The sequence below is a fragment of the Mus caroli genome, unplaced genomic scaffold (genome assembly GCF_978045245.1).
Source record: "Mus caroli unplaced genomic scaffold, Mus_caroli_1 scaffold_7, whole genome shotgun sequence".
In the NCBI taxonomy this organism is placed as follows: Eukaryota; Metazoa; Chordata; class Mammalia; order Rodentia; family Muridae; genus Mus; species Mus caroli.
In genome coordinates, this window is record NW_028227262.1 from 792353 (window position 1) to 816454 (window position 24102).

Here is a 24102-nt window from a genome sequence, read left to right on the forward strand (position 1 = left end):
GAAGATGAGTGGGATTGGGGTACATTGTAAATTTCACATCATGCATTGTTGGGGGAGATGGTCTAACTTTTACAATGTATAAAGTTAAAAAAAAAATAGTCAAGCTTAGGTATTAATGAAGACTCTCAGGTAAAAACATGCACATGTTCAAGGAAGTTGGTGAATTTATTCCACTTAAGAAAAAACGTGGAACTTGTGAGAAGCTGCTGATGTTAACATTTAAAAACTTCAAAACTTGCAAAGGACAAGTGGACTCTGATCATTGGACCATCAAATATTGCCAACTGAATCATGATATGTTTGCTATTTTTTTTTTTTTAAATGGGAGTTAATAATTAGTAATTAGCTGTGTCAGGACCCTTGTAGGAAAGCCAAGCCTGCTTAATTAGACATAAGCCAGAGTTTCAATGATACAGAAGGTGTTTATAGATTTTTCACAAATCTCTCAGTAATGTGAAATTAAGTACTTCAAAGGTGACTAAAGGTGAAATGGTTTCTGAGATGTACTTTGATATGTTGCTCATGAGATACTCTATTGGGGGAAATTAGTAAATCATAAGTAAAATTATCTGTTCAGCTATTCAGAGCAGAGTCTTTGGCTCTTTTCTGCTGCTATTAAACTCCAAGAAGTGTCTTGACATTGATGCCACTTGAACTCCATTTAGAATTTTCTAGTGTCATTTAAGCATGCATGTATATACATATGCATATACTACTTGTATTAAAAAAATAATTGCCTGGGTGGTGGCAACAACATGCCTTTAATCCCAACATTCAAGAGGGAGAAGTAGTCAGGTCTCTCTGAGTTCAAGGCCAACTTGGTCTACAGAGGGAGTTCCAGGACAGCCAAGGCAACACGGAGAAACCCTGTCTCAAACAACAAACAAACAGCCATATCCGTGTGTCTTTGCCAGAATTGTTACCTAAGACATATGCTCTTGATATTTAAAATAGTTTCCTTGCCAGGAATTGTCCTCTGCTGCTGTTTTGAATCTCCTCCACTTTGTTGGAGCCCCAGCTGTGTCAGGACTGTCTTGTTCAGTATCACCCTTTTGGCTGCCATTGTAGCAGTTTCTAGTCATAGTAGGACTTCAGACACATTTTACTAACCTAGATTTTAGTCATCTTGTATAAAATTGATATTCTGATTTATAAATTTTGTCCATATTTTGAAAGGTTTAGCAACTCACTTGTAAGCTGACACATGAAGTGATAAGGACTAAGAATTGGGAGGCAGGAGCCCTGTGCTGTGTCTGAAGGCCCTGGAGCCAGTCACAGCTGCTTCAGGGATCTTTCCTATAAACAGGATTGTAACCAGCCCATAAGAAAAGTCAACTTTGTGTTATGTTACAGAGATTGTTGGTGGCCTGAGATTATAAAATATAAATATCCCACACTTTTCTCCTAGGAACTTAATGCTTTAGATTTTTTTTTTTTAAGATTTATTTATTATTATATCTAAGTACACTGTAGCTGTCTTCAGACACACCAGAAGAGGGTATCAGATCTCATTACGGGTGGTTGTGAGCCACCATGTGGTTGCTGGGATTTGAACTCAAGACCTTCGGAAAAACAGTCAGTGCTCTTACCCACTGAGCCATTTCGCCAGCCCAGATTTTTTTTTTAACTTGTTAAAGTATTTACCTATCTGGAATTTATTTTGTGTGTAGGTTAGTTAGGGATCTAATTCAATTATTTGAAAGAATAATTGGATAAATCAGTACTATTTTTTAGAAGAATGTTTATATTCTGATTAAGGTCTAAGCTTTGGTGCTATGTGAACATGGGCTGATGTGTAATTTGTATTGAAATGTTTACTCAGTAAAATCTGTAATTGTATTGAAAATTGAAGAGTCTTACTGCTGTAAAGAGATACTATGGCTATGGCAACCCCCTATAAAGGAAGACATTTATAATAGGGCTGGCTTGCAATTCAGAGGTGTGGCTGGGCAATGGTGACACATGCCTTTAATCCCAGCACTCAGGAGGCCAGCTTGGTCCACAGAGTCAGTTCCAGAACAGCTAGGGCTTTACAGAGAATCCCAGTCTTGAAGAACCAAAGAACAAAACAAACTCCCCCTCCCCAAACAAAACAAAAAAACCCAACAAACAATTCAAAGGTTTAGTATATTATCTTTATGGTGGGCAGCATGGCAGCATGCAGGCAGACATAGTACTGGAGAGATAGTTAAGAGCTCTACATCTGGATCAGCAGGCAGCAGGAAGAGAGAGTGACACTGGGCTTGGCTTGAGCAGCTAAAAATCTCAAAGCGCGCCCCCCCCCCCCCCATGACATACTTCCTTTAACAAAGCCACACCTACACTAACAAGGCCACACCTCCTAATAGTGCTGCTCCCTGTGATCATATAGGGGGCTATTTTCACTCAAACCAGCACACATGCCATGGACTAGAAAATAGACTTGTTCTGCGTAGCATATATGTTAGAAGAAAAAAAATGCTTAAAATTCAGTGAGCTATCTCTGAGCTCACTGTAATACACAGACCTATCTAAAAAGTAAAACGCCTGCATGAGGATTCTCACATTATCTTCCCTAAATCCGCTTGCATAGCCTGGTGTCTCTATAGTATTTTATGTCATACCATAAACACTGTTTCCTTTTTAACCTAGTAATTGTTCTGTGTTCCTCCCTCTCAACCTCCACCCGTTTTCCTGTAGGTACTACTAAAAATTTTAGACCAATACAGACAGAAAGAGTATATAGCCCCCCGTGTTCTTCAGCAAGCATTCAACTACCTAAACCAAGGGGTTGTCCATGCTGTGACTTGGAAGCAGATGAAGCCACATATACAGGTCAGTGTTGGTGGTGGCTCTCTAAACCTTTGTTGGTTGTTAAGTTTTTCTAGATCAGGTAGGTATTGTTTAGCCTTTTTTTTTTTAAAAAAAGATTTATTTATTATTTTACATAAGTACACTGTAGCTGTCAGTGTACTTGTGAGCCACCATGTACTTGCTGGGATTTGAACCCGGGACCTTCAGAAGAATGGTCAGTGCTCTTACCCACTGAGCCATCTTGCCAGCGGTATTGTTTAGTCTTATGTTTTATATTTCATCTTTGTTTCCAGTAGCAATAATTTCTCACAAGTACAGCCTTACATTATAAAGGGCTTGCAAAGTTGGAGCATTTGAGGTTTGTGAGTTGGGAGGCTTGGCATAGGTTCCTTCAGTCATTTATTTAACCTTAGTTTCTGTTCTGTTAGGCACATCATAATGCTTCCTTGACCCTTGTCTGAAAACATTTTTGAATCTGCCAGTAGGGCTTTACAAAGGGAGTGGTATTTTACAGAAGATGATGTCTGATAAATGATTTTTCTCTTGTGGCTATGTTTCAAAAGGCCAGCCTATCTTCCTTCTTAACTTCCTTCCTTTCTTGGATTCAGTTCTTTAGCAGAGGTTGAAGTCTTGTTTTGTTAAAAACAGCTTTATTATTTTTATTTTCTTTAAATTTTTATTAAATTTTAAAAACTTTTATTAATGTCTAACCCTGTTTTCTTTTCTTTCTTTTTTTTTTAATAAGTTTTTTTTTTAAAGATTTATTTATTTTTATTATATGTAAGTACACTGTAGCTGTCTTCAGACACTCCAGAAGAGGGCATCAGATTTCGTTAGGGATGGTTGTGAGCCACCATGTGGTTGCTGGGATTTGAACTTCGGACCTTCGGAAGAGCAGTCGGGTGCTCTTACCCACTGAGCCATCTCACCAGCCCATAACCCTGTTTTCATTAACATTTTTTTCTAGAAAAAATAGAATTTAACATCATTATTTGTAATAATTGAAGAAACCAAAATGGTAAATGATGGATCGATAGTATATTCATTTTATTTGCAAATAAATAATTGGGTAATTTGAAGACATCAAAAAGTGAATCTCTACTTCCAATAAACTCTGAGTTCTTGGTGTAACTTTTTTTCTTTTGAGACAAGATCTCTCTGTGTAGCCCTGGCTGTCCTGGAATTCACTATATAAACTAGGCTGGCTTTGAACTCACAGAGATACACCTGCCTCTGCCTCCTGAGTGCTGGGATTAATTCATGTACCACCATGCCATGCTTAGAGTTCTTTTTGTCTTTTGAGACAGTAGCCCAGAGTGACCCTATTAAGTGGCGGATGGCCTTGGAACTCACTTTGTAGACCAGGCTGGTCTCGAACTCAGACATCCGCCTGCCTCTGCCTCCCAAGTGCTGGGATTAAAGGCGTGCTCCACTACTGCCTGGTGATCTTGACTTCTGTTCCTGGGCTGCTTAGGAACCTTCCCTGAAACACAGCTGTGGAGTAGAGTACTAGTGTTTTGGAAATGGAAGCAGAAAACACACAATGCTGTTGATGTGTTGATACTTAGGACTAACGTAGACACATGAAACATTTTCACAATGAGAAATGTCACAGTAAATGTGACCCTGGTGGCATTTTCCTTCCACTAGAAATCATGGAGTGTTTACTGTTGGTTTGTTAGTAAAGTTTTGCTGTTCTTGTCCTTATTTCAAAGAGCATCGTTTAACTGGTCTTTTCTGCTTCTAGCCTCCAGTTTCCAAGTATTCAGTCTTTCTGAGTCTTCAGCTGTTGGGCCCTATGTGTGTGAATGCAGGCTGAGAAGGATTACTGTAACTGGAAAACTAATGTTATGAGTCTTGTTGGACTAGCCTGTACCCAGTTGTCTTGTTTGTTTCTTGTCATAGAATATCTCTGAAGATGTGATTTTTTCTGTGATGTGTTATAAAGACGAGGATGAAGAGCTGTGGCAAGAAGATCCGTATGAATACATAAGGATGAAATTTGGTAATTGAGACAAGTTTTCCCTCAGCACGTCCTGCATATGTAAATACAACTAAACTTATATTTTGAACCAGTTCTGCTCTTCTTGATGAGCTATGAAGTTCTGAAAAGTTCATGTCATTTTGCGCCAAGCTTTGTGCCTCCGGGTGAGGGAGATGAAAGTAGCTTTATTCATCTCTTTCATCAGAGCTAAGGTCTTTGCAGAGTGGTTGGCTACACAGGCTGTGAGGCTGAAATGGTGAGACCACCTCCTCTGTGTTACCACATTGCATGCATATTCTGGGAGAATTTTGGTTCCTGCACATTTGGGAAGCACCTCAGCTTGGTGCATCCCCACCCTCCCACTCCTTTGGACTACATATTCCATCAGGGAATAGGATTTCCCTCATTGGCCTCACTGTATGTGACCCAGTTCCTTTGGGGATCTATTTGGCTTGGATCTTTCTAGAAGCTGTTGAGCTGAGTAGGTTGCTGGTTACAACTCCCCCTTTGTCTGGGTAAAACCAGTTTGCAGATGTTGTTGTGTATCGGAGATATGTGAGAGTGACAATGTTACCATATTTATTTGCTTTGTTTTCTGTTCTTTTTTTCTGTTCTCATTTCTATTTTCTCCTGGTCTTAATTGGCACTAGTCTGCCTTCAATAATGTTGAAATGAAGATTGCCAGATTTGAACTGAGATAGATGTATTGAAGGTACTGTAAGAAAATTGTTTCCCTTCTTGAGTTAGATGTCTTAGGTTCCAAAGTTCAGCATAGAGTCCTGACGGGGCCTACATCGTGGGCTCCTGAGTTACAGAGCTTAGCATGCTCTGATTCCAGGAGGAACGAGGGAAGGAGGAACATTGTTCTTTCTCCATTGTGCCTTGAAAAGTTCTGTGCAGGACTTGCTTTCCTTTCTTCCTGTGTCTGCACCTTTCCCTGTTGGCTTCGACAGAAGAATGAAGACATTCTTCCTTTTTTTTTTTTTTGAATGGGATTTCACTCAGTATGTAGTAGGCTGGTCTCAAACTCCTGGCAGCCTTCCTGACTCAGCTTTCTGAGTGCAGCGTTTATAGGTATTTGCTATCCTACCTGGCAAGGTATGCTGGGGATTGAATTTAAGCCTTTCTGCAGCATGCATGCTAGGTAAGTAAGTAGTCTACACTGAGCTAACCTCCAACCCTAAGGCATTCTTTAGTTAAAAAGTTAACATTTTTTATTTTATTTTTAAAAGATGTGTGTGTGTGTGTGTGTGTGTGTGTGTATGTGCGCACACATGCACACGCACACCATGTATGTGTGGGTACCCAAGGAATCCAGAAGAGTGTTTGATTCCTTAGAACTGCAGTTAGAGTTAGGTGATTGTGAGCTACCTGATGTGAGTGCTGGGGAACTGAACTTGGGTCTTCTGGAAGAGCAGAACATGCTCTTAGCCACTGAGCCATCTCTCCATCCTCATCTTAACCGTTCAGACACCCTCCAGCTCCATCTTAACTACTCAGCCATCTCTCTGGTCTCTTTTTCTTTTGACTTTGTGAGTAAGACTCTTTTGTCTTTCTCAGACTTGCCTTGAACTTGCAGAAATCTAGCTACAGCCTCCTCACCACTGGGATTATATATGTGTACCACTGTGTCCAACTTCTTAACCTAGCATCTGTTTGATTTTTGTAATGTATAGTGTATTTACTTAACTTTAGTAGGCCTAACATTATTTAATTTATTATTTATTTTGGTAAAATGGTATCTCTTTTTAAAGATGACAACTAATAGCTTTGTCATCTTTACACTATGATACAATAATAAAAATAAAGCCCTTTCATGCTTGTTCTCAGCCTTTCTGCTGTCATGGGTATTTACAAATTTCACCAGCTGGGGCTGGAGAGATGGTTCAGCAGTTAAGACCACTCACTGCTTCTCCAGAGGATTCAGGTTTGATTCCCAGCACCCACATGGCAGCTTACAACTGTCTGTAACTCCAATTCCAGGGATTTGAAACCTTCTTGTGGCCTATACCCTTTTACATGAATGGGGTATACAAACATGCATGAAGGCAAAATCTCGCACAGATATAATAATTGTGTTTTACAAGTTGGTCAGAAGAGTATTTGTAACTGAAAAAAAAAAATCACTGGAAAGCTTTTCCCTTAGTCGTTTTCTCCTGGCCTGGTTGAGTGGTTCTTCCAGTCACTTGGTATAGGCATTGTGTTTTCAGATTACCACAGAGGAGAAAATTATTGCATTTATTACTCCTGTCTAATTATATTAATATTAATACTGATGATTACTGTCATACTCTGTAATCAGCTTTGTACCAGTTCCCAAGAATAGTGTTTTTAGATTTGGTAAAACCTGACCTGACCTTTGACTTTGATGTTGTGGAAGCCTGAAGGTGAGTGCTCTCTAAGATCCAGTGGTTTTAGCGGTGAGCAGAATAAGATAACAGTATTGTGAAACTGAGTAAGGAACTGGAGTCCTAGTGTATAAGGTTGTAGTAATCGTGGTAAGCATGGAGTAATCGTGTGCGTGCATGCATGTGCTTGTTTGTATACATGCTTTGGGAGACAAGGTTTCTCTGTGTAGCCCTGACTGTCCTAGAACTCACTTTGTAGACCTGGCTGGCTTCAAACTCAGAGATCCACCCGCCTCTGCTCCTTGAGTATACTGGAATTAAAGGTGTGCACCGCCATCACCGCCACTGGCAAGTTTTCAGATTCTTTTTTTTTTTTTTTAAAGATGTATTTATTTATTGTATGTGAGTACACTGCAGCTGTACAGATGGTTGTGAGCCTTCATGTGGTTGTTGGGAATAGAATTTTAGTACCTCTGCTTGCTTCAGTCAACCCCACTCACTCTGGTCAGCCCCACTCACTCAGTCCCTGCTCGCTCCAGATGCACCAGAAGAGGTCATAAGATCTCATTATGGGTAGTTGTGAGCCACCATGTGGTTGCTGGGATTTGAACTCAGGACCTCTAGAAGAGCAGTTAGTGCTCTTACCCGCTGAGCCATCTCTCCAGCTCGTTTTCAGATTCTTAATGAAACAGCTTGTTGTGAAACTGTGGAAGTGTTTATGGTGTTAAGTAGTATGTAAGTGCTTCAGCATTTGATACATCATCCACTGAGTGCTGTTAAGTGCCAGGTACTCCTTAGAACTCATCCTTGCCGTTTCCTCTGCTTGAAGTTTTGTCTTTAGAGTCCCATGGATGACTTTCTTCCTCACTTACTGGTCACTTCATTCTTGTTACTTAACAGAGAATGGGCCAGCAGGGTTTTCTCTGTGTTAGTCACTGTTTCCTAACCCTTCCACATCTGTGCTCTCAGCCTGCCTGCTGTAGTACATTTGGGTCGTCTCTGTCTCTGCCTTGGAAGCTTCCATATTCGATCTTTGCATCCCTAGAGCCTAGAGCCTGGCACATAGGGTACTCTGAGTAAGTTTTTGTTGTATTTTAATATAGAAGTGAAGCACTTTACCTGTGTTCAGAGAAATAGAATCCTGGGATATACTAGTTTTCTTTCGTCTTTCTCTTGAAAAGTAGCACAAGCTAACTAAACATGCTAACTCATAAATTATGTACGAAAGTCTTGGGGCTTTAGTCTGTAAACCACTGGCCAGGTTTAAAATCTGTATAATGAAGAGTTGTGTTTTTACCAAGATTTATTCTGACATTTTAGATATTTTCGAAGATTATGCTTCTCCTACCACAGCGGCCCAGACCCTCTTGTATACAGCTGCAAAGAAAAGAAAAGAGGTATACAGTTGTTCTTTGTAGTTTAAAACTGAGAGGTAGTTCATATTGATTTGACATCCTAATATGTCCTAATACTTGAAAATATATATCATTATTACTTATAACCTGTCACTTTAAATAGTTTTTGTGGTTGTTCAAGTAAAAGGTTGAAGCATCCTTGATACCTTCTTCTTGAGCTTATAGTTGATGAGTAAAATGCAATAAACTAGTTTTAATTTTGACAATTAAATTCGAAAATGCTCATACTTAGCTCGGTAGTGACAAGATGGAGATTCACACAGATTGAAATAGATTCTTCTCTTTCTTTAGGTATTGCCAAAAATGATGGCGTTCTGTTATCAGATACTAACAGACCCGAACTTTGACCCTAGGAAGAAAGATGGAGCCCTGCATGTGATTGGTTCCCTGGCTGAGATTTTGTTGAAGGTTAAGACTATCAGTTTCTTTTTTTCATGTGGTGGAGGGTATTTGTGTAGTGTATATGTGATAGTGTGTGTATGTTTATGTATATATACATGTGTTTGGAGTCAGGTGTTTTCCTTTATGGCTCCCCATTTTATTTATTTTTATTATTTCTCTTACTTTATGTCTATGGGTATTTGTTTGTGTGTCTGAATACCATATGCATGCCTGGTGCCTCAGGAAGCCAGAAAAAGGTGTCAGATTCCCTGAAGCTGGAGTTACAGAAGGTTATGAGATGCGATGTGGGTACTGGGACTTGAACCTACGTCTTCTGGAAGAGCAGCGGGAGCGCTTAACTGCTGAGTTATCTCTTTAGCTGGTATTTAATTATTTTTAGACAGGTATCTCATTGGCTTGGAACTTACCAGTTGCAAGACTGGCTGGCCATTGAGGTTTGGGGACCTACCTGATGCTGTATGCTCTACTACCCACATGCTTAGGTTTGATGTACCATTGCTTTTGACCCATTTGGAAATCTCAGTTCATGTCTTCACATTGTGTAGCAGATGGCCATTTTCTCAGTTTGTTTGAACTGAGCCATTTTTCCAGCTTAGATTATCAAAATTTAAGTTAATAAAGCTCTGAAGCGCAAGCCAATAAAAGAATGAAAATTATTGGTGACTAATTCTAGTCACCTTCCTATAAATATCCTTTCTTTTGTTATCTATTTTTAAAAATATATTTATTATTCTTTGGGATTAAAAAATTTTTTTTATGTTTTATTTACTTACCTTTAAGTGTGTGTGTATGTCCCTTTGTGTGTGTGTGTCCCACAACACAGGTATGGAGGTCAGAGGACATGTGGGAGTTGGGAGTCAGTTCTCTCCTGTCTCCATGTGGGTCCTAGGGATCAAATCAGATGATCAGGTTTGATGGCAGGCATCTTCATTTGCTGAGCCATCTCACCAGCTCTGTCATCTACTTTCTTAACAAAAAGAAAATTTACTTTTGCAAGTTTGTCATCGTGAAACTGTAGCTCTGTAAGAAAAATCTGAAATGATTTTAGTATAATTTCTTCTGTCTACAAACATCAGTTAATAATATAAGATTGATCTAAGATGCGATTTCTGACTTGTTTTAAAGATGCAGAGTATATATCAAACAATTTTACAAGTCATCATAAGCATACTTTTTGGAAATTATGATATAGTTATTGGCACACTAAAATTGAATTTCTGTTCCTAACAGAAGAGTTTATTCAAGGACCAAATTGAGCTGTTCCTGCAGAATCATGTATTTCCATTATTATTGTCTAACCTGGGATATCTTCGAGCTAGAGTAAGTTTTCCTTATATCTGTTATGAATCTTAAGATCTCTACCTGTAGGGTAGTTTTTAAGTGAATGTGATGATTTGGTGAAAGGCTTTTCATGTGGAACACTGTCACAGAGTGCTGTCATGCCAGTGACTGCCCCTTGACACTCACAGAGTGGTCATCTTGGTGGCTGCCTCCTGACACAGTGATGCATGCCATCCAGTGGCTGCCCCTGACACAGTGATGCATGCCATCCAGTGGCTGCCCCGACACTGCCTCAGAGCACTGCCACCCCAGTTAGTACCCCTTCTTTCCTTGCAGTCCTGCTGGGTGCTGCATGCATTTAGTTCTTTGAAGTTTCACAATGAGCTCAACCTCAGAAATGCAGTAGAATTAGCCAAGAAGAGCCTGATTGAAGACGAGGAGATGCCTGTCAAGGTGGAAGCAGCCCTCGCACTGCAGTCGCTGATCTCCAACCAGGCACAAGGTGATGCCACATGTATCTTTTCTTTTTAAATAAGTAGCCTTAAATAATCTCACTCACTTCCTTCTTTAAAGAAGCAGATTTCTAAGCCAGAGGATCCTAAGTTTAGATTCCTTGCTCCACTTCTGAATTTTATAGGCATTTATTCTGCCCATTTTAGTTCTGTGGATTGTGGTTTCCAGAAAAATTTAGTCAGAAACACTAACTGCTGGGTAGTAGAGTAAGCTGGGCAGTAAGGTACCTGGACCAGCTTTGGTGCTCTCTGACTGACCACATGAAAGTGGGCAGGGCATCCAGCTTCTCTCTGCAGCTTAAAGACTGGCAAGGTTCTAAACCTGTTAGGCCTTCATTTCCTCCTGTCTCAGTTTAAGAAGTTAGATTGGATAGCACCAAGATTCAACTCTAGGGTTCCATGGTGCTACTAGTTCAGAAAGTAGCAGGTAATATTTCCAGTGTGCAGTGACACAGTTTGTTGGATTGTTCACAAAGATGTTCTATTCAAGGTCCAAATAACCTTTGCAGGTAAGTTTAGCTTTATGCTATGTCCTGTTTTAGCAGGAAGATTGGATGAGGTGTAAAGATCTTCTGAGGAGGGTAGGTAAAGATTGGGCAGGGCAGTGATGGTTCTCTTCACTGTGGACCATAGTCTCTGTGGGCAAGGGTTTTCAACTTGTCATCTGGATCCACAGTCAGGCTCATGACACAGCATTTGTGCAATTAGAGTGTCTCATAGGATGTAGAACTTTTGGCCTTCGAGTTGGGAGAATTATTCCTTAGGCAGAACATCACAGCCTGATGCTGTATGACTCCAGAAGGTTATTTAATATGGCTTTGTAGCTTGCTCACCACAGCACAGCAACGTCTAGAGCCTTATCTTGGTGTTACCATGTCTGAGTGATGAGCTCTTGCTGATTTCATCTATCTGACTGCATTAGCCAAGGAGCACATGAAACCGTACGTGAGATTCATCATGCAGGAGCTGCTGCATATCGTCAGAGAGACGGAGAATGACGATGTTACCAATGTCATCCAGAAGCTCATATGTGAGTACAGTCAGGATGTGGCCTCCATCGCTGTCGACACAACCCAGCACTTGGTAAGTGATGGCTGGCTTCTGCTGGAGAGATGTGATTCCTTACAGAAACCTGCTATGTACAGAATGGCTGACTCAAGGGTGCCACATCACTGAAAAACTCATTCCAACATGGGTAACCGACCATGAAAGCTGCATCCCTGGAGCTCCCTGCATAATGTTGAAGCAACTCACTCTCCCCCTGCACTTGTTGTCTTTATAATTTGGAGAGGAGCCTTGTGAATCTTATGAACTTGCTGAATTCCCTTCTAAGAGCCTTGTAATTTTTGTTTACTTCTGAAGTCTTATAAGTGTTCCTCTTCCTTTCACTCCCTTCAGGAAGAAATAGCTACATAGCAGGAGTAAGAATGAGCTAAGTGTATATTAGTTTGGTAAAGAGCCCTTAATGAGGGCTGGAGATAATGGTTCAGTGGTTAAGAGCTCTTGCTACTCTTCCAGAGGATCAGGGTTCAATTCCTAGCACCTACTCAGCAGCTCACAACTGTCTGTAATTCCAGTTCCAGGGGCTCTGGTACCTTCTGACCCCCGTGAGCATCAGCCATGTGTGTGGTGCACAGATATATTTGGAGGCAAAACACATATACACATTAAAAAAAAGAAAAGCTCCCAGGAGTTCAAACAACCAACAACCTCCCCTCCCAATAAGTTAAACTCCAGAATTTGGAGTTGAGTTTTATTTGTAAACAAAATATTAATATGACAGTATTTGATCATTCAGATATTCCTAAGGCTGGACTGATTAGCCTTAAATTAACCCCATTCAGGATAGTTCCTTTTATCTGTAAATCCTGAAATGCCATAATGACACTCTTTTTGTTTTGTTTTGTTTTGGTTTGTTTTTTGTTTGTTTTCGAGGCAGGGTTTCTCTGTATAGCCCTGGCTGTCCTGGAACTCACTTTGTAGACCAGGCTGGCCTCAAACTCAGAAATCCACCTGCCTCTGCCTCCCTTGTGCTGGGACTAAAGGCGTGTGCCACCACACCCAGCCATAATGACACTCTTAACATGAGCACTTGGAATTGGAATCTCATTTTCCTTCTATACATAGGGCGTATGTGTGTGTGTGTGTGTGTGTGTGTGTGTGTGTGTGTGTGAGAGAGAGAGAGAGAGAGAGAGAGAGAGAGAGAGAGAGAGAGAGAGAGAGAGAGAGAGAGAAAACAACTCTATGGGGTTAGTTTTCTTCATCCAAACTTATGTGTGTTCTGGGGATTGAACTCCTGTTGCCAAGCTTATGTGGCAAGTGCTTTTACCACAGTGCCATCTTGCCAGCCCAGGAGAATAGTTTATTGCTGTTGTTGCCTCTTTGGTATTTTCTTTCTTTTTTTTTTTTTAATGTAACCCACCTTTTGTACTTCCTGATGTAGATATCAGACTGGAACTGAATCCTGCCTGTATACCCTTTCTTCTATTTTTGTCTGTGTCTAGGTTTTTGTTTTTTATAATTTTCTGAGTGATCTTTGCTTTCATTTTCTAAATATTCTGTCACATTTTTCTTTTTAGAAACACTTGTTTTCAGTGTTTCTAGATTTCAGTTTTATTCGCCTAAAGATAATTAACAGTTAAATAAATATTAGCTATTGGTTAAATTACTTAATAAGTGTTTCATGTATGTGACTACAATGGATACAAAAGGGTGGTTATACTTAAAGCATGCCGGGATCCGTCATTGCAAGAAAAAAGGTGATTCGATCAACAAAGTGCAGAACTTAGTGTCTGAGAAATGCTAGCATTTGGGTGTACAGTGCCTACTCCTTTGGCATGGTAGCAAATATAATATAATGTATATAATATTATTACATGTATTATGATGTAATGTTCACAGGCCGAGATATTTGGTAAAGTTCTTCAGAGTGATGAGTATGAAGAAATTGAAGACAAAACTGTCATGGCCATGGGGATTTTACACACCATCGACACTATCTTAACAGTTGTGGAAGATCATCCAGAGGTGGGTGGGCACCTTGTGTTTTATTAGAATGGTTATATTAACTGAAATTTATGTGACCAATGGTTATGAATTCTTGTCTTTTTAATTTATTATTTGTATGTGTGTGTACATGCCACATTTACGTATTTGTGTGTGTATATCAAACGTGTGTGCATATACGTATGGGCTTTCCTCAGAAGAGGACATCAGATCTCCTGGAACTAGAGTTATAGGCAGTTGTGGGCTGCTTAACATGGGTGCTGGGATATGAACCCAGGTCCTCTGAAAAAGCTGCAAGCACTCTTAACCACTGAACTATTTCTCCAGCACTATGAGCAGTGATCCTACCTGCTGACCCGTCTCACCATTCCAGTCTTGGTATTAAAGATTTATTTTTCATTATATTGGTAAGTTTTAAAAATTGTCCTCGTTTCAGCATTTACGCAGGAAGACTACAAGTCCCTGGCCAGCCTGGGCTAGGTAGTGAAAGCCTTTTTCCAAACACACAAGCAAATAAGTTGCTCTCAAATTTTAAAGTAATGTATTAAGATAATTGAGCTAGGAAATTGCACATTTATTGAAAGTCAAGAGTATTAGCCTTTGCACTAATCTGAGTTCAGGTCATCATATCTACTGTGTGCCAGGCTAGGTTTCTGTGAATTGCTTTTTGAATAGAACAAGGGTCTTGACTTCTAGGACCCACAGTCTAATCTTAGTGGAGAAGGATGGAGCTTTCAGTTACAGTGGCCAGTATTAGTAAAGGAACATAGTTGTAATGTAAGAGGTGCAGTAAGACTGGAGAGGAGTAAGCAAAAACTTGAAGACATCCAACTCTCAGAGGAACACTAAGGTAAAATAGAATTAAATTTTTGAGACAAGGTCTTCAGACACCCAGGTTGGCCCCAGATTTGCTCTGTAACCAGGGCTGGCCTTGATGAGGTGATTGGCCTTCTTACTAAGAGGTAAGGCTAGGAGTAAACTCTGGCCAGGAGTCAACTGCTGAGGCTCAGGAACAAGAGTTTAGATGCTGTATTCAGTACTTAGCTGGTTCAAGGATGTTAATAGGTAGTAAAGTCTCTTTGCAAAGGCAGAAGTGAGGGTCAGGAGGCTGAAGGCTATTGTACCTGGTCACAAATGGTCTGGCTAAATTTGCATTGGGCCATTCTTGTCACATGTTAGCTTTCCTGATGAAAACCCAGAGTTCTCCTTCCCACGTGGAACATGGCCTTTCCTTAAAGAAAATTAGCCATGTGCTTATTGTGCCTGTGAGCACAGACTCCTATGTTTAGTAGTGACAGATTTGCTCAGTTAAGTGAGGGTTTGGGAAGCAGGTATCAGTTACACTGCTGTTAGCCATGTGACTGCAGATTCATCTGTGTTTGTCAGGCACCCATGGGGCTTGCTGAAGTAGTGCAGTGTTACTCTGCCGGTCCTTCCTGTACCTAAGACCTTTAAGTGGATCTTTAATTTTCATATTCAATATTTTATTTTTGTGTTTTCATGTTGAAACTCTGGTCTTTAGTAACCAGTGAGTTAGACCAAAGTGACTTAGAGTAGCTATACTTAAGCCAATAATACTTTCACCTTTATTTTTAATTTCACAATACCTTAGAAATCATTGAATTCAGTTTTCCCAAGTATGGGTATTGTGAAGAGAGAAAATTGCATAATTTTGAAAATGAAAGCATTTTGCATTTTTGAATTTGATATTCTTTTTTAAACTTCATGTAGTTTTGAACCTTCTGGGTATTGTGAAGAGAGAAAACTGCATAAATTTGAAAATGAAAGCATCTTGCAATTTTGAATTTGTTATTAATTTTTTAAAAACTTCATGTAGTGTTCAACCTTCAAAGTTACCATACTTAGCAAAGGAGGCATGAGTTAAGGTTGAGGCATACTTAGCAAATCACATCTGGCTTCATACCTACAGATGAAAATGTAAAGCCTTCTGCATAATTAGAAGCAAAACCAGCAGTAATTTGCTGATCACCTGTTCTTTTCACAGATTAAAAATAATTTTAAGAGCCGGGCGTGGTGGCGCACGCCTTTAATCCCAGCACTCGGGAGGCAGAGGCAGGCGGATTTCTGAGTTCGAGGCCAGCCTGGTCTACAAAGTGAGCTCCAGGATAGCCAGAGCTATAAAGAGAAACCCTGTCTCGAAAAACAAAAAACAAAACAAACAAAACAAAACAAAACAAAATTTTAAAAAGTATTTCTTTTTTGAGATTATCATATAAGCACACCATTTCTCTCTTCCTTCTCCTCCCTGCAAACCCTCCTACTCCTTTTGCCCTTTTTCAAATTCATGGCCTCTTTTTTCATTAGTTGTTACATACATATATGTGTATTTTAGTTATAGGTACGTGTGTGTGTGTGTGTGTGTGTGTGCATGCTCTTGGAAGGTGCATTATACTCAGGGGCTGCAGTTACTACAGGAAGTTGTGCACTGCCCAGCGTCTATGTTGTTGAAATTTTTAATCCTGACCCAGGGTTTATACATCACCTTTGATCATTCAGTTTCTGGATAAAAGACACATACAAAACCTTTATATTTATAATAAGCCTTAAACAGCACAAGATCTGGGCAGATATCTACCCTCCTTGCTATTAGAATCTAGTTTGCTATCAATAACCTCAAGTTATTATTTACAGTGTTTCATCTGGGCTGCTCTTAACTCCAATTGGCTAGTCCTTAGGGCCATGTTCTATTGACTCCTAACCCATGACATCTTCCTCCTCCTCCTTCACCTTCTTCTCCCTGTCATGGTCCACCCAACCTCCCAAAGCCCAGGAATCCTAAACCACATCTATGTCTCTTCTGCCCAGCTATTGACTGTTGGCATCTTTATTTACCAGTCAGGAATAACTTGAGGTCACATAGCATCACTTGGTTCTATGTGTGTATGGACTCCAGGTCTTCCCCCCAACACCCCTTCCCCACACTTACAGCAAGACCAAACCTCAACACATCTGTCCTGTGAACAGAACTGGGCTCTAATATACTACTCTCTGCTCAGACATCTCTCCTGCTTATTCCTTAACTTTGAACTTCCTCTTAGTAAAAGTAAATTCTGGAAGTCATACTTCTTTCAAATAAAAACACACCTGTGGTTACTTAGAAAGGACAAAACTTGGAACTCTAAAATGGTACCCAAGTAGGTTTATTTTTATCTGCTATTTTAAGGATATTGGAAGATTCTAGATTTTTAATTATTTGAACTTCAAAATAGCAGTTTAGCATATAGCAAGTTATCAAACTGTACCCTAAAAATTATAATATTATAAATGGGCTGGAGAGATGGCTCAGCGGTTGAGAGACTGGCTGTTCTTCCAGAGGTCCTGAGTTCAATTCCCAGTGATCACATGGTTGCTCATAGCCATCTATAATGAGATCTGGTGTCCTCTTCTGGCCTGTAGGTGTATATGCAGGCAGAATAGTGTATACATAATAAATAAATAAATAAATAAATAAATCTAAAAACAAAACAGAACAAACACTGAAAAAAGTCCACAAGTAAAATTAAAATTGAATATTAGAATATGCTCTAAGATTGAATTGTACATTTACACAAAAGTATATCTCACCAGTGATTTTCAACTTTCTTTTGATTTTTAACTTTTATTCATTTAAAATATAATTGATACAATAACCAAGCATAGTGGCATATAGTTTTAATCCCAGCATTTTGAAGCCAGAGGCAGGTAGATCTCTGTGAGTTCAAGGCAAACCTGATCTACAGAGTGATTTCAGCCAGAGCCACACAGTGAGACCCTGTCTTAGGAAAAAAAAAAGTCTGATAGAGCAGCTGGTCATGGTGGTGCATGCTTTTAATCACAGCCATTCAGAAGACAAGTCAGGAAGGTGAATTTCTATGATTTGAGGCCAACCTGCTATACTGTAGTATATCTACTATGTAGTGAGTTCCAGGTCAGCCAGGACTATACAGTGACACTGGGCATGGGTATATGCATATGTTGAGTATTTAATAATCGAAAAGTTCTGAGAAGATATTTAGTTAAACTCTGAACCTTACTCAGTTACTCCAGTCATAAAATCTCTTCTCAGAAATTATAGTTTTCTTTTGTAATCTCTCTGAGATCTTTCTATTGCCAAGCTAGCAAAAGGTGAGTTCACGTATTTGCCTTTCATGAAGATGATAATATATTTTGCTGAAATCTCTTCCCTGGCGGAGTGTGAACAATATTTGCTTTCTTCCATCTAAGGTCTCAGTGACTAACCAGAGTTTGAGTCTACCACAGTTACCCTGGAGAATGATTGAGTTTATTGAGCTTACTTAGGTTGTGGGTGAACCCAAAGCAGGTTCACTGGAATGTCTTCATTCAGCGTGGGTATTGGCTTCCTCATAGATGGAGACACCCCCTTCAGTTACCCCTCCTCTACCTCAGCCTGTGTACTCTAGCCCCTTTCCAAAGCCTATGGTTTTAATAGAATTCTCTTGTATGTGTATCACATTTACATGGCCAATCCCTAGTGAGTAGATACTGACATTCCCTGTTAAATGAATATTTGTTCGTTAGTGTCACGATACTATTACATTGAATGGCCTTTTATAAGCCTTGTCACAGGAGTGGGAAGTGTCTATGAGCCAATTCCTTGAGGGGATGTTGGCTGAGATTACATACGAGTGTGTACTTCCAAGATCAGAACACTTGTCTTTCCTACCCAACACTTCTGACACAGCCTTAGCTGTCGTATTCAGTCTGTAATCTCTCTTCATGAGCTGGAGGCTTGTTTGTTTTTTATAGGCTTTACCTGTTTTTCTGTTAGATTTCATGTATAAGGGGAATCTAGCATTTGTAATGCCACTTGACAGTATTTCAGTCCATTTGTCATTTGTCTTGATCTGCTCATGTTCTTGTGCAGGAATACTTGATAATTTTTACAGTCAGGTGCTTCAGTGTCTTAAGTTCTTGTTTTGGTTGTGACTTTCTTTAACTCCTTATGGTTGTACAAGGATTCTTGTACTTTTTCTGGTATTTTTTTATGTTATGTTTTTTTTACATAGAAATCTTTGGATTTCTAAATCTAAGGAATTTATTTGGTATAGAATGTGAGGTATGGAGGTATCTAATTCTGATTTTCCATTGGTTTAACTTGCATCGCTATCTCTTGTCAAATTTCAGAACTTCCCAGTATTTTTATATTTACTTTTCCCATGAAGATTACAACTTCCACTCTCAAAAAATATATTGTGCTTATTTAGTTGGGATGACACTAATTTACCTGTTAACTTCAGAGTGAGTTCACAATGAATTTCAGACTCTTTAAAATTTATCTTTAGATTATACAGCAGTTGGAGAACATCTGCCTACGAATCATTGATCTTGTTTTACAGAAGCACGTTATTGGTAAGTTCAGAGGTTGGAGAGAAGGTAAACTGAGATTTTTTTTTTTTTTCCAATTTGATGAACTGAAAGTGTAACCTTTATCCTTTTAAACTTAGTGAGGGAGACAGTTTTGAGAAAGGGGAACTCGCTTTCTTTAAACTTAAAGCTCAGCTTTCTGATAATAGGTATATTTTAATTCAGCAGTTAACTCTTAATGTGTGCAGTGAAGAATTTCTGGTTTTAGAAAATTTAAAGGCTGGAGAATGCAATATTTACATTTTACGAGATGAACTGGGGTTATAGGCCATAGTTCAGTTGGTAGAATGCTTGCATGCTATGCAGGAATCCCTGGGTTTGTTCTCAACACCACATACGCTGACATGGGTAGGACAGCTCTTGGGATGTGGAGGCAAGAAGAGTAGAAGTTCAAGGTTAACCATCTTTGGCTACATGGTTTGAGGCCAGCCTGAGCTACTTGAGACCAAACAGGGGGGTTAGGGAGGAAGAAGAGAGGGAGAGAGGGAGAAGGAAAAAAAAGGGGAGAAAGGAGGGAAGGAGAGGAAGATGGGGAGAGGGAAAGAGAGGAACTGGGTGAAATTGCTTTAGTCTGGGACGTAGAAAGCTGTGTTTTACTGAGAGTAATAATAGGGTGTGTGAATACAGAACATTTCTTTGGGCCTCTTCACTTATACCTTAGGTATAAAGTATTCTGAGGTAAACCGAAGAATACTGCTCAAACTGTAAGTTCTATAACTTGGAGAAAATGCTATATATTTTATAGCTGTTGATAAAACTAAAAATATGGTAGTAATATATATATATCCCTGCATCATTAAGCTCTCCAAGAATATTACTAATTGTTTATAAGTCTTAAGTCTATATAATAGAGGCATGCTAATATAGTTCTCTTATAAATTTGTAGTATAATCTTATGGGTAGAAGCTATTTTATGTTATAAAATAGACATTTGATTTTTGTTGTTGTTGTTGTTTTTGTTTTGTTTTTGCTTTTTGTTTTTTTGAGATGGGAATCTCATTATGTAGCTCTGGCTGTCCTGGAACTCACTATATAGACTAGGTTGACCTCAAACTCACAGAGAGCTGCCTGCCTCTTCCTCTCAAGTGCTGAGATTAAAGGCATGCACCACTCTGCCTCAGCTGAAATTTGAATTTTCTCCCTAGGATTTCAGTTTACCTTGGCTAGCCTGGACCTTGCTATGTAGACCAGGCTGGCTTTGAACTTAGGGATCTGCCTGCCTTTGCCTACAGAGTGCTGGAATTAAAGGCATGTGCCACTACACATATCCTAAAATAGAAATTTTAAATACTTTTCAGCGCAGATTGTTGTCTTTGTTGATTACGGGGTAGATCCCAGTAAGAGCTGAAGGTAGCCTCTCTGGCTGATGCCACTGAGGAAGGGGTACAGGGAAGCATCTGACACATGGGAGGGATGTGTTTGAGTCCTCTGTGTGGTCCCCTGTAATCTTGCTGTTTCCTTGCATTCTAACTAGAGGTTTTTCTCTTCTAGAATTCTATGAGGAAATCCTTTCCCTGGCATACAATTTAACCTGCCATGCCATCTCCCCGCAGATGTGGCAGCTCCTGGGCATTTTATATGAAGTTTTCCAGCAGGATTGCTTCGAGTACTTTACAGGCATGCATTGACCGTATAACAGTTTTTCTTTCTTTCTGGATGTACTTCCCTTAACGATTGATGATTCAGTACTAATCAGATGTTTTCATTTTATCGTCAAGGAAAGGGTGGGGGTGATTTTAGTAGTGTTTCAGCCCTTTGACCGGCAGAGGAGGTGGGCAACATGTCTTGTTTCATATGTTAGCTTGCAACCAGAGCATGTGTTCATATATAAACCGAGTAAATACTTTCTGAATACAGCTATGTCCTAAGCACTGTCATCAGCCCAGCCATCCAGCAGTGAGTGGCTGCAGCCCTTCTGTAGTTTGCATTCTAGCAGGAGGGGAAGTACAAGGGTGCTTTAAGCCCAATCAGCGAGGCCCTGACTGTATGTTGGGTAGTGCTGAGTGCAGTGGGAGTGGGGACAGGCAAAGGTCAGAAGTGTTATTCTGATAAAGAGTGAGCATTTTAACCTTCCTAGTCTGCATTGTCTTCAGGCATAAATAGAGCAGGTATATCATGACCTTTCCTAGCGTTTGTGGTTGCTAAGGGAGACAGTATTTGAGTGCTACGGAGCTGTGGTTCCAGTGGGGATCATTCATTTCTGCACCTGTTGCACACGTCTCAATGAGATTCTGGATCTCTTCCCAGACATGATGCCTCTCCTGCATAATTACGTGACAGTAGATACCAACGCTCTGCTGTCAAATCCAAAGCATTTAGAAGTCTTGTTCACAATGTGCAGGAAGGTAAGTGTATCCTGTCAGTTGTCATATGATTCTTCACAGTGTTTAGTTTATATTGCTTTACCTGAATAGATTTGTCAATTTCATTTTAAAAATGAGTTTGTGATTATTGTGAAAGTTTCAGAGTATGTATTGCATTTATGTCACTTCGATATCTATGAACTCTGAAATTTTCTAAGTTAATACAATCATCTCTCAGTGTCCATAGAGACCAGTCTAAGACCCCTGTGGACATCAGGCTTCATGAGCCCCCTGGTCCCATAACTAAGTATGGTCTTTGCCCATAGCCCTTGTACATCTCCGCATGCACTTTAACTCACTTTCGTAATGCCTGATATAGTATAATGTCATATAAGTAGTTGTTAAACCATGTAGGTCAGGGAATAACAACAAGAGGAAGAACCTGTACACATTCAGTACAGGTCCAGGTCTTAAACAACATTTGGCTCATGGTTGGCTGAATCCATGGTGAAGAACTTTGCGATATGGAGGTTTTCTACTCTTCTTTCCCTTTTTTTCTTTCCAAAATATGAACTTGTGGGTGCCAGAAAAATGGCTCAGTGGTTAAGAGCACTTGTTGCTCTTGCAGAGGACCCAGGTTCAGTTCTCAGCACCCACATGGTGGCTCATAACCGTTTGTGAGTTCAGTTTTAGGGGTTTTGGATACCTTCCTCTGGCCTCTGTGGGCACCAGGCATGAACATGGAGACAAGACACACACATAAAATTAAATAAATCTAAAAAGAAAATTTAAAAGCACGAGCTTGTTAGTAATTAAAGTGCTAGAAAAACTAACCATACAGATAGCCAGTCTATGACAGAATGGCACCAGTCATTTAGCTTTTAATTGAATGTATATTGGAAGCCACCTATGTACCTAGGTATAGGTAATCTGAGCACAAGCAACATAAACAATGAAGAGAGTTACAAAAGCAACACTTAGTTTAGTACGTGGTGGTTCATGGATGTATTTATGCACAGCCATGGTTGTTCACTGTGTTAACCACTATTTGGTTATACCTTAGATTTTTTTTTTTTGATGACTAAGTCATGTTTACCTCCTTCAGGGAAGTGTGTATGTATGTGTGTGTGTGTGTGTGTGTGTGTGAACTTGTAATGCATCAAGCTGGCAGGCAAACTGTGGAAAGCTCAAATAGCTAGAAACCAAAAAATTAGGCCAAGGTGTTGGGGGCAGGAAATAGCTATAGTGCAGCCATGATTCTCATTAGCAGGGAGCTGAGTCAGGGGGCTGGTAAGAGCTCTAAACTGGTAAACTGGTATCTCACCATCAGTCTTCAGGCCTCAACGCTCAGTTATAGGGACAAGGGGGAAAGAAAGCTGCTGCATAGAGCAGTTGTGTGTGTCCCCTCAGCAACTCAGTGTTCTGTACAACAGACAGAAGGCTGTGTTCACAGCAATTTTCTTATCAAGTAGGTGACATATATTTCATTTTCTTAGTTTTAATACTAGTTCATATTTATTAAGTTATTGCAGTATACCAGATATTTCCTGTGTATTTTAAAAACATTTATTTTTAATTGTATGTGTGTGCACTAACTCTACCTCCCAGAGATTCCTTCTCTTCTTGACTAGTGTCTTGTGTCGTATTTACCGTCACTCCTGCTTCTAAGAATGTTTATATATCATTTCCTCCTCCCCCAATACAATGAGTTTTCTTAGGATTGTCTACAGGAGTACTGACTACACCTCTGAAGATAGTATCTCTTTCTTAGCAACTGTTAAGAGCTTTTTCGAGTATCTCACCATATTTAATGCTCAAGGCATTAGGGAGCCCCACTTTTATCCCTGGACCTGCTGCTTAGTGAATTGTTCCAGGTCTCAGAGCTCCTGTGTTGGAACCATGCTTGAACTCAGGTGTGCGGCTCCACAGTCCACCTGTAAATTACAAGATATGCCTTGTTTTGTTGCCTTTTCGCAAAGAAAGATCTGCCTGCTTCTGTCTCCCAGCGCTGGGATTAAAGGTGTGCGCCACCACACCCATCCAGAAAGTTGATTTTCTAAAATCAGTGATCCCTACTCAATGTGATGGCAAGGCCTTTAATCTCAGCACTCGAAAGGCAGACAGGTAGACTTCTCTGAGCCTGTTGCCTAGTGGTTCACACAGTGAGTTCTAGGCCAGCAAGGGCTACATAGAGATCCTGTGACTGCCAAACTGGTTTCTGTGACTGAATTTACAGTGTTTGCTTCCTGTGGTGTCATCGACTTCCCTGTGGCACTCATGCTGAGCTAACTTGTCTCTCTAGGTACTGTGTGGAGAGGCGGGAGAAGATGCCGAGTGCTATGCTGCAAAACTCTTGGAAGTCATCATTCTTCAGTGCAAAGGAAGGGGAATTGACCAGGTGATGCATGTCAGAAAAGCATCCTCCTGGACATTTACATAAAAAATGCCCATGCTTGATTGATACTCTACTTATGTTTTGATGGAAAGTTGAAAAGGCAGCCAGAGTTTGTGCTTGCTGGCACAAATCCTATTTGAATAATAGAAAAAAATGACTCAGAAACATTCACAACAATAATAGCAATAACAGAGAAACAAATAGGAGCATGTGTAATGGAGATCATTATGTGACTCACAAAGTAAAAATTGCATTTTAGATCCTGTTCTGAGCAGTTA

The 24102-nt window shown here is 39.9% G+C and overlaps 1 protein-coding gene across 3 annotated transcripts in view; it reads left to right on the forward strand.

The window, feature by feature from the left end:
- Positions 1-24102, forward strand: part of Ipo8 (importin 8) — a 62157-nt gene that overhangs the window by 22356 nt on the left and 15699 nt on the right. For all 3 annotated transcript variants that reach the window (XM_021164775.3, XM_021164776.3, XM_029478481.2), the window contains exons 9-20: positions 2680-2814; positions 4699-4798; positions 8446-8522; positions 8832-8948; positions 10173-10262; positions 10560-10725; positions 11658-11818; positions 13637-13762; positions 19045-19111; positions 20618-20743; positions 21374-21471; positions 23732-23827. In XM_021164775.3, the coding sequence (XP_021020434.1) occupies positions 2680-2814; positions 4699-4798; positions 8446-8522; positions 8832-8948; positions 10173-10262; positions 10560-10725; positions 11658-11818; positions 13637-13762; positions 19045-19111; positions 20618-20743; positions 21374-21471; positions 23732-23827 (1359 nt within the window). The remainder of the gene's footprint in view (positions 1-2679; positions 2815-4698; positions 4799-8445; positions 8523-8831; positions 8949-10172; positions 10263-10559; positions 10726-11657; positions 11819-13636; positions 13763-19044; positions 19112-20617; positions 20744-21373; positions 21472-23731; positions 23828-24102) is intronic.